This window comes from Triticum aestivum, chromosome 5A (genome assembly GCF_018294505.1).
Source record: "Triticum aestivum cultivar Chinese Spring chromosome 5A, IWGSC CS RefSeq v2.1, whole genome shotgun sequence".
NCBI classification, from domain to species: domain Eukaryota; kingdom Viridiplantae; phylum Streptophyta; class Magnoliopsida; order Poales; family Poaceae; genus Triticum; species Triticum aestivum.
Window position 1 is genome coordinate 550,915,892 of NC_057806.1, and position 9,662 is coordinate 550,925,553.

Here is a 9,662-nt window from a genome sequence, read left to right on the forward strand (position 1 = left end):
CCTGCCATCACCCCTTTAGTACCGGTTCGTGGCACGAACCGGTACTAAAGGTTCAACACGAACCGGCATTAATGCATAGTCGTTCGAACCGGCACTAATGGTACCATTAGTGCCGGCTCAAATTCAAACCGGCACTAATGTGCTTCATGTTTGACCCTTTTTCTACTAGTGTCTTGTACCCTAAAAACATTAGGGAGAGCCACGAAACCACTTTTCCACCGCAGCAACTTTCTGTACCCATGAATCCCATCTGGGGACCTTTTCTGGTGATCTGCCGGAGGGGGAATCGATCACGGAGGGCTTCTGCATCAACACGATAGCTTCTCCGATGAGGTCTCAGTAGTTTACCACGGACCTTCGGGTCCATAATCATTAGCTAGATGGCTTCTTCTCTCGCTTTGATCTTCAATTCAAAGTTCTCCTCGATGTTCTTGAAGATCTATTCGATGTAATACTCTTTTGCGGTGTGTTTGCCGAGACCCGATGATTTGTGGGTCTATGAACTTGATTATCTATGAATATTAGTTGGTTCTTCTCTGAATTCTTATATGCATGATTTGATATCTTTGCAAGTCTCTTTGAATTATCGGTTTACTTTGGCCTACTAGATTGATCTTTCTTGCAATGGGAGAATTCTTAGCTTTGGGTTCAATCTTGCGGTGTCCTTTCCCAGTGACAGTAGGGGCAGCAATGCATGTATTGTATTGTATTGTTTCCATCGAGGATAAAAAGATGGGGTTTATATCATATTGCTTGAGTTTATCCCTCTACATCATGTCATCTTGCTTAAAGCGTTACTCTGTTCTTATGAACTTAATACTCTAGATGCATGCTGGATAGCGGTCGATCGTAGAGTGTCGTGACCATCCCAGAGTTAGATCTTTGCGTGTGTCCCTTTGCGCCGTAACCATGGACAATCTTCATCATTTAACTGGATGCTCGGGTCAATATTCACTATGGAGGGAGCAATCTCATGAAACTTTTCATAATCTTCTGACATGTTTGTCTTGTCATCCACTCCCGCAATGTACTATGTGGATCTTTGACTCATCGTATGATGTATTCTCTTCCTTATCTTTTCTTTTTCTCGGTTTGGTAGACATGTCCTTCACATAGAAAACCTACGCCACATCATTGGCTAGGACGAATGGTTCATGTGCGTACGCAAGATTGTTGAGATCCACTGTTGTCATTCCGTACTGCGGGTCTTCCGTTATCCCACCTCGTGTCAGATCGACCCATTTGCACTAAAACAAAGGGACCTTCAAACCATGTCCATAGTCAAGTTCCCATATCTCCTTGATGTAACCATAATATGTGTTATTTCCCCTCTTGGTTGCTGCATCAAAGCGGACACCACTATTTTGGTTGGTGCTCTTCTTATCTTGGGCGATCGTGTAAAATATATTCCCATTTATCTCGTACCCTTTGAAAGTCATTATATTTTAAGATGGTAACTGGGACAACAAGTATAGGTCATCTTCAACAGCGTCGTCATGCATGGCACGTGTCTGCAACCAACCGGTGAAAGTCCCCGTTTGCTCACGTGTAATCCAGTCGTTAGACTGCTCCGGGTGTTTGGGGCATAGAATATTCTTGTGTTCCTCGATATATGGAGCCACCAAGGCGCGATTTTGTAGAACTGTGTAGTGTGCTTGAGTGAGAGAATGCCCGTCCATACATATTATTTGTTTCGGTCCTAGCGTGCCATTTCCACCCAGTCTGCCCTAATGCCACGATTCACAAACACCAATTGGCTTAAGATCAGGAATAAAGTCAACACAAAACTCAATGACCTCCTCATTTTCATGTCCCTTGGAGATGCTTTCTTTTGGCCTAGCACGGTTATGAACATATTTGTTTAAGACTCCCATGAACCTCTCAAAGGGGAACATATTGTGTATAAATACACGACCAAAACGACAATCTCTTCGCATAGGTGAACTAGGACATGCGTCATGATGTTGAAGAAGCATGGTGGGAACACCAGCTCAAAACTAACAAGGCATTGCACCAAATCATTCTCTAACCTTGGCATGATTTCTGCATGGATTACCTTCTGAGAGATTGCATTGAGGAATGCACATAGCTTCACAATGGCTAATCGAACGTTTTCTGGTAGAAGCCCCCTCAATGCAACCGGAAGTAGTTGTGTCATAATCACGTGGCAGTCATGAGACTTTAGGTTCTGTAACTTTTTCTCTGCCATATTTATTATTCCCTTTATATTCGATGAGAAGCCAGACGGGACCTTCATACTGAGCAGGCATTCAAAGAAGATTCCCTTCTCTTCTTTTGTAAGAGCGTAGCTGGCATGACCCTGATGTATGCTGTCTTTTTCGTGCATACGTTACTGGTCCTCCCGTGCCTCCGGTGTATCTTTTGTCTTCCCATACATGCCCAAGAAGCCAAGCAGGGTCACGTAAAGATTCTTCATCACGTGCATCACGTCGATTGCAGAGCGGACCTCTAGGTCTTTCCAATAGGGTAGGTCCCAAAATATAGATTTCTTCTTCCAGATGGGTGCGCGTCCGTCAGCGTCATTCGGAACAAATTGTCCGCTAGGACCCTTTCCAAAAATTACCTTTAAATCCTTGACCATATCATGCACATCATCACCAGTACGGTGGCGAGGCTTCGTCCGGTGATCTGCCTCACCTTTGAAATGCTTGCCTTTCTTTCTTAGGGGATGCCTGCTCGGAAGAAATCGGCAATGTCTTAGGTACACATTCTTCTTAAAATTATCCAAATATACATTGTCGGTATCATCCAAATAGTGCGTGCATGCGCGATATCCCTTGTTTGTCTGTCCTGAAAGGTTACTGAGAGGAGGCCAATCATTGATGGTCACAAACAGCAACGCATGTATGTCAAATTCTTCCTGATCGAGCTCATCCCAAGCACGTACACCTTTTCCATTCCACAGTTGTAAGAGTTCTTCAATTAATGGCCTTAGGTACACATCAATGTCGTTGTCGGGTTTCTTAGGGCCTTGGATGAGCACTGGCATCATAATGTACTTCCGCTTCATGCACAACCAAGGAGGAAGGTCATACATACAAAGAGTTACAGATCAGGTGCTATGATTGCTGCTCTTCTCCCCAAAAGGATTAATACCATCTGCGCATAGACCAAACCATACGTTCCTTGTGTCACCGGCAAAGTCCCCCCACTTTCTCTCGATTTTTCTCCACTGCGACCCATCAGCAGGTACTCTCAACTTCTCGTCTTTCTTACGGTATTCTTTGTGCCATCGCATGAAATTCGCATGCTCTTTGTTTTGGAACAAACGTTTCAACCATGGTATTATAGGAGCATATCACATCACCTTGGCAGGAATCTTCTTCCTAGGGCGCTCGCCCTCGACAACAGGGTCATCGCGGCTAGTCTTATAGCGCAATGCACCGCATACCAGGCATGCGTTCAAAACCTCGTACTCACCGCGGTAGAGGATGCAGTCATTAGTGCATGCATGTATCTTCTGCACCTCTAATCCTAGAGGGCAGACAACCTTCTTTGCTTTGTACGTACTCTCGGGCAATTCATTGTCCTTTGAAAGTCTCTTACTTAACATTATCGGCAACTTTCCAATTCCCTTGTCAGATACACCATTCTCTGTCTTTTATTGCAGCAATTCCAGTGTGGTGCCCAACTTTTTCTTGTCAGCTTCGCAATTTGGGTACAATGATTTCTTGTGATCCTCTAACATGCGCTGCAACTTCAGCCTCTCCGTTTCACTTGCGCAGTTTCTCTTTGCATCGGCAATGGCCCGACCTAGATCATCAGCGGGCTCATCTAATGCCTCTTCTTCAGCTTCATCCCGCATTGCCGTCTCAGATTCTTCCCCCATTGTTGTACCATCGTATTCAGGGAACCCATGGCCAGGATAGTTGTCGTCGTCCTCTTCTTCAATGTCTTCCATCATAACCCCTCAAATAGGTTATCCGTCCTTGGTCCAAACATTACAGTGGGGCATGAAACCGGACTCAAACAGGTGCCAGTGAATGGTTCTGGAGTTAAAGTAATTGTGATCATTCTTACAGCTAGCACATGGACAACACATAAAACCATCCGCCTGCCTTTTGCCTCAGCCGCAAGCAGAAAAGTTTGCACGCCATTAACGAACTAGGGAGAGTATCGGTCATCGTACATCCATTGTCGGCTCATCTTTATTACGTAGCATCGAAAGGACCAACTTAATACAAGTTCATACATAAAGTTCACACATAAAGTTCATACACACTTATTCTCATAAAACAACATACAAACTCTCTAGCTAAAACATTTAAATGCAACAACAAATGCGATAAAGATCACAACTAAGATAACAATTGATCCAACAACATAATGATACCAAGCCTCACTATCAATGGCATATTTTCTAATCTTTCTAATCTTCAAGCGCATTTTCTCCATCTTGATCTTGTGATCATCGATGACATCGGCAGCATGCAACTCCAATTCCATCTTCTCCTCCTCAATTCTTTTCAATTTTTCTTTCAAATACTCGTTTCCTTTTTCAAATAAATTTAACCTCTCGACAATAGGGTCGGTAGGAATTTCTGGTTCACATACCTCCTAGATAAAAATATCTATGTCAACTTGATGGGCATAATTTGTCATAAACATGAAATGCAACAAATAGTTATAAAAGAGAATATACCACATCTGAATCATAAACCGAACGAGGGCCGACGGGGACGGATATCAAAACCATGGCACTATGTATAACAAACAACGTACGGGTAAGAAAATTATACAAGTAACTATATATCTAAATCACAGAAACATGATTTTTTAATATAAAAAAAATAAGAACAAGAGGCTCACCACAAGGTGGTGCCGGCGATGGGACGGTGCGGTCTATCAACGGTGGTTAGGACGGAGACGGGAAGGCACTAAGTAAACCACACCTACATATGCAACTACGAGTTATTTTGAGCTCAAATTGCATATAAATCAAATAAACTACCACATATAATTTCTCCCAAACTAAAACCCACAAATCACTATACTTATAGAGCATTGCAAGAGATAATCTAGCAATAAGAGATGAAAGGACAAAGTTGCTAACCTTTGTGATCACTTGGATGGATGGGGTGCCTTCAAATCTTGACAAATTTTGGCAAAAATGGAGAATGGGCTCGAGAGGAGAGGAAGAAAACAGAGAGGAGAGGAAAGGGGAAGAATGGAGAGCTCGGGCTCGATGAAGGGTTTATATAGGATGATCTTTAGTCACTAGTAGAAAAAGGGCCTTTAGTCCCGGTTCGTAAGGGCCTTTAGTCCTGGTTCTTGAACCGGGACTAAAGGGTCGGTACTAATGTCGTGACCATTTAGTCCCGGTTCAAACCAGAACTGGGACTAAAGGCCCTCCACGTGGCCGGTCCACCTTTAGTCCCGGTTGGTAACACTAACCGGTACTAAAGGAAATTTTCTGGATTTTTTTTGAATTTTTTTATTTTCAAATTTCTGAATTATTTTAACCTCTAATCTCTAATCACCCCTCATCACTGCTCAATTTAATCTCTAATCACCCCTCATCATTCCAAATCATCTAACTTCCCGGACGGTCACCCATCCTCCCACTCCCCCAGCCTGAGCACGCTTAACTTCCGGGTTCTATTCTCCCTCGTTTCCAAGTCTGCACTCGTTGTTTTCCTGACAATAGTAAGATGTCAATCCTATTAACCCTCAGGAGTTTAGCTTGAGCATGAAGTCACACATTTTACTGTTTGAGTTTAAAACTATTGTTCTAAAAAACAATAATTATTTAGTAACACTAATATTTCTTGAATAAGTAGTTTGACCATTGTTTGACCATAGTTTGACCATAGTTTGACCAGATTTGACCAAAATTCAAAAAAACTGAAATAATTATTTAATAACACTAATATTCTTGAATAATTATTTAGTAACACTAATACTTCTTGAATAAGTAGTTTGACCATAGTTTGACCAGATTTAATGAAAATTTAAAAAAGACTGAAATTTGAGCATAACTTTTTTTCCTTTTGGAAATTGAGGATTCTACAAATTTGCAAACAGGCCGTTCGTGCCATGAACCGATACTAATGCCTCAAAGCCCATTAGTTCCGGTTGGTGGCACCAACCGAGGCTAAAGGTCTAACCTTTAGTACCGGTTGGTGCCACCAACCGGGACTAATGGGCATCGCACCCTTTAGTCCCGGTTCGTGGCACGAACCGGGACTAAAGGGCCCAGGTGAACCGGGACTAATGCCTTAGCCGCACGAACCGGGATAAATGCACCCATTGGTCCCGGTTCTGGACTGAACCGGGACTAATGGGCTTACCCGGCCTGGACCAAAGCCCCCTTTTCTACTAGTGAGTCTTGGTTGGTTATACGAACCGGGACTAAATATGCATCTGTAATCCCGGTTCGTGCCACGAACCGGGACTAAAGGTGTTGGTGCGGCCCCAACCTGACACCAGTCTGCCACCACCTCTTTACTCCCAGTTCGTGGCACGAACCCGTACTAGAGGTTTGACACCAACCGGGACTAGTGAGCGCCGCCCGCCTAGATGTTGGAACCGGCACTAATGATCATATTAGTACCGGTTTATTTATAAACCGGGACTAATGAGCTGAACATCAGGTCTTTTTTCTACTAGTGGGGCGAAGCGAGAAGGTGCGGCTGCCAAGCTGACAGAGAAGTTCGAGGAGATTTTGACGAAGAAGGAAGAGACATGCGTGAGGCGCTCAGGCATCAAGGAGGAGAGGAAGGCGGAGAGGTTGAAGCAGTTGATGGAGGTGACGGAGAAGAGGATCAAGCTCGAAGAGAGGAGGGCCATGATCAAAGAGAGGAAGGCGGCACTCGAGGAGAAGGCTACGCTAGAAGAAATGAGGATGAAGATTGCCGCTAACGCGGAGGACACCAAGGTGTTGACCTTGAATATCGACTCTTTGAATGTCGACGCTAGAATTATCGTGCAATCTGTCCGCTACCAAATGTTGGAGCGGCAGAAAGATGAGTCAACATCGGTGGAAGATGGGGACGTGGCAGAGGTGGAGGCGGCCGCGGAGACTTCCTAGGTGGTGGCGACAACACCTCCATGATCGCGGAGCAGCTTGCTAGAATGTCCGGTCCGACATGACAGAAATGCACGGATTGCCGTACTGATATTATTTTGGGTCGGACGTGTAAAAACTAAACATATTTGCCTCCTTTTGGTTGTGATCAGGGATGTGATCCGGCACGTTGTGGATTAGCGTAGATTTGAATTTGAATTTGCTAGCGGACAAAAAACGACTACGGTTGAATGTCGACCTCCCGCATCCGTGTCCGCGAAGAGACCAGTCTGCATATGGATGCGGGAGGAAATTTACGGGTTACCGTTGTAGATGCCCTAACTGGGGTAAAAGAAACACTTGTACCGCAGTTGGTAGTGTACCATTCATCACGAACTCCCGTTCCCTTGCGCTCCCATGCCATGATATATACCCATCGACACCCGCCACCAGCAGTCCACAGTCCACACGCGAGAGCGCAAGGCACAGCCGGGTACGTACGGCAGTCGGCAACCAAGTTAGCTAAGCTAGGAGGCATGCGGCGCGGCGGCGGAGAGATGGAGGAGACAGCGGCGGCCAAGAACCGCAGCGGCAGTGTTGGTGAGGGCGCCGTCGTGGAGTTGGAGGTGGAGGTGGAGGAGGGGCCTCGGTTCCGGCGGGTGTGCGTGTTCTGCGGGAGCAGCTCCGGGAAGCGCAGCTGCTACCGCGACGCCGCCGTCGAGCTGGGCAAGGAGCTGGTACGTAATCCCTCAAGTTAATTGCACACGTTTTGTGCATGATGTTTAGTTAGTTAGTTAGTAGTTATAAGCATGTCGGGCATGCGTGTGTGGTGGCAGGTTGCTCGTGGGATGGATCTGGTGTACGGCGGTGGCAGCCTGGGGCTCATGGGGGAGGTCTCAGAGGCCGTTCACAAGGCCGGCGGCCACGTCATCGGGTGAGTCGACACTTGCATTATTGTCGATCGCCTGGTTTCCTTTCTCTCTTTTGCTACCTTTCTGTCGAAACTGAGGTTTCTCCGACCGGCCTAATTAACAGTATCCATGTCCCACTAAGTTGCTCACGGCAGTCGCGTTCTGCTTTTCTTTGATGTGCAGCGTCATACCCACCATTCTCATGGGCAAAGAGGTACGATCGACGTCTCGACACCCAACCACAACCACATGGGACGATGCCATGCATGTTAATTACATAGTTTGCACTATCCTTGGGGAGTAGCAGTAGCTTGTAGGACTACTTTAGTACAGCTCTAATTAAGTAAAATGGACTGATGTTACAGATCACCGGGGAGACGGTGGGGGAGGTGGTGGCGGTGTCCGGGATGCACGAGCGGAAAGCGGCCATGGCGCGCAACGCCGACGCCTTCATCGCGCTGCCCGGCGGCTACGGCACCCTGGACGAGCTGCTCGAGGTCATCGCCTGGGCGCAGCTCGGCATCCACACCAAACCAGTTGAGCTATTCATCGACTAACTGGTCCTGGATGCTCTAGTTACCCTGCTGATGGCGGACGGATGGGTGCAGGTGGGGCTGCTGAACGTGGATGGGTACTACGACTTCCTGCTGGCCTTCATCATCGACAAGGCGGTGGACGACGGCTTCATCCGGCCATCCCAGCGCCACATCTTCGTCAGCGCCCCCGACGCCAGGGACCTCGTCCACAAGCTCGAGGTACGTACAGTTAATCTCCTGCATGCATGACTAGCTAGCTGCGTGGTGAGTGCAACGGCATCTGCGAGCTTCTTCCCAGCGAGCTAGCTAGCTGCTTCTACTCTTTGATTAGTAGTCGTCCTACCTAGCTAGCGTGTCCAGCTGAAAAGTTTCCACGATTGTTCAGTATTCCCTCCGTGCAAAAAAACTTCTCAAATTTGCCCCTTAAATGAATATATTTAGCACTAATTTGATGCTAGATATATTCATTTAAGACACAAAGCTTTTTCAGACGAAGAAAGTACGTAACTGTTGATGTCCATTTCTTTGGGGCGCAGGAGTACGTGGCGGTGGAGGAGGACGACCCCGCGGCGCCCAAGCTGCTGTGGGAGATCGATCAGCACTTGATTAATTACGCTAGTCAGTAGTCACCTACTTTTTCATTTTACCACGCTTTAGCTCCGGTGCATATCTCTAGCTCGTCAGAGTCTTAGCAATGTGAGTATGAATTATATATCCCAAAAGCTATTCCATTGTAAAATAGTACATTTGAAATTTCCAATTAATGGTATCATTATTGCAATATATAACTTGTGTAATGTTCATCAAATTGTTTATCTTGGACATGTGTGACCTAATAAACCGAAAAAGAGGAAGAGTATGATGCTTTAATCATGAGCGGGGGGTGGTTAGTGAGGCGATCTCAAGAGCAGCGGATGCCTTTGTGCGCTGTCGGCACCGCCGCTGGTTCCCACTCCCTCCGCCAGACGCTCCGGCGGTGGGAGGGAGGGGTAACCTTGGATCTTTGCGTCCGGTGTGTTTAGGGTTAGGGTTGAGGGAGTCGTTGCTGAAATCGTCGCGACGGCGGCGCGTCTAAATAAGTCTCTTCGGGCTTTGTTTGTGGTCATACGGGGCTCTAACCTTCATCTAGGAGCCAGCGGAGCGGGGGATCCCCGGACCTCGTTGAGGTCTCAGGCTATGGTGTCTGGC

At 46.4% G+C, this 9,662-nt stretch overlaps 1 protein-coding gene across 1 annotated transcript; it reads left to right on the plus strand.

Annotated features, from left to right (window-relative positions):
- Nucleotides 1-7,476: 7,476 nt before the first annotated feature.
- Nucleotides 7,477-9,282, plus strand: LOC123107637 (probable cytokinin riboside 5'-monophosphate phosphoribohydrolase LOGL9). Its single transcript, XM_044529600.1, has 6 exons — nt 7,477-7,764; nt 7,864-7,961; nt 8,122-8,152; nt 8,304-8,474; nt 8,547-8,693; nt 9,011-9,282. Exons 1-6 carry the CDS (start codon nt 7,564-7,566, stop codon nt 9,098-9,100), a joined length of 738 nt encoding a protein of 245 aa, XP_044385535.1. The 5' UTR covers nt 7,477-7,563; the 3' UTR covers nt 9,101-9,282.
- The last annotated feature ends 380 nt before the right edge of the window (nt 9,283-9,662 follow it).

Coding starts and splice junctions, on each gene's coding strand:
- LOC123107637 (XM_044529600.1), top strand. CDS start 7,564: ATGCGGCGCGGCGGCGGAGAGATGGAGGAGACAGCGGCGGCCAAGAAC. Junction 7,765..7,863: donor TCGAGCTGGGCAAGGAGCTG/GTACGTAATCCC, acceptor GTGTGGTGGCAG/GTTGCTCGTGGGATGGATCT. Junction 8,694..9,010: donor ACCTCGTCCACAAGCTCGAG/GTACGTACAGTT, acceptor TTTGGGGCGCAG/GAGTACGTGGCGGTGGAGGA.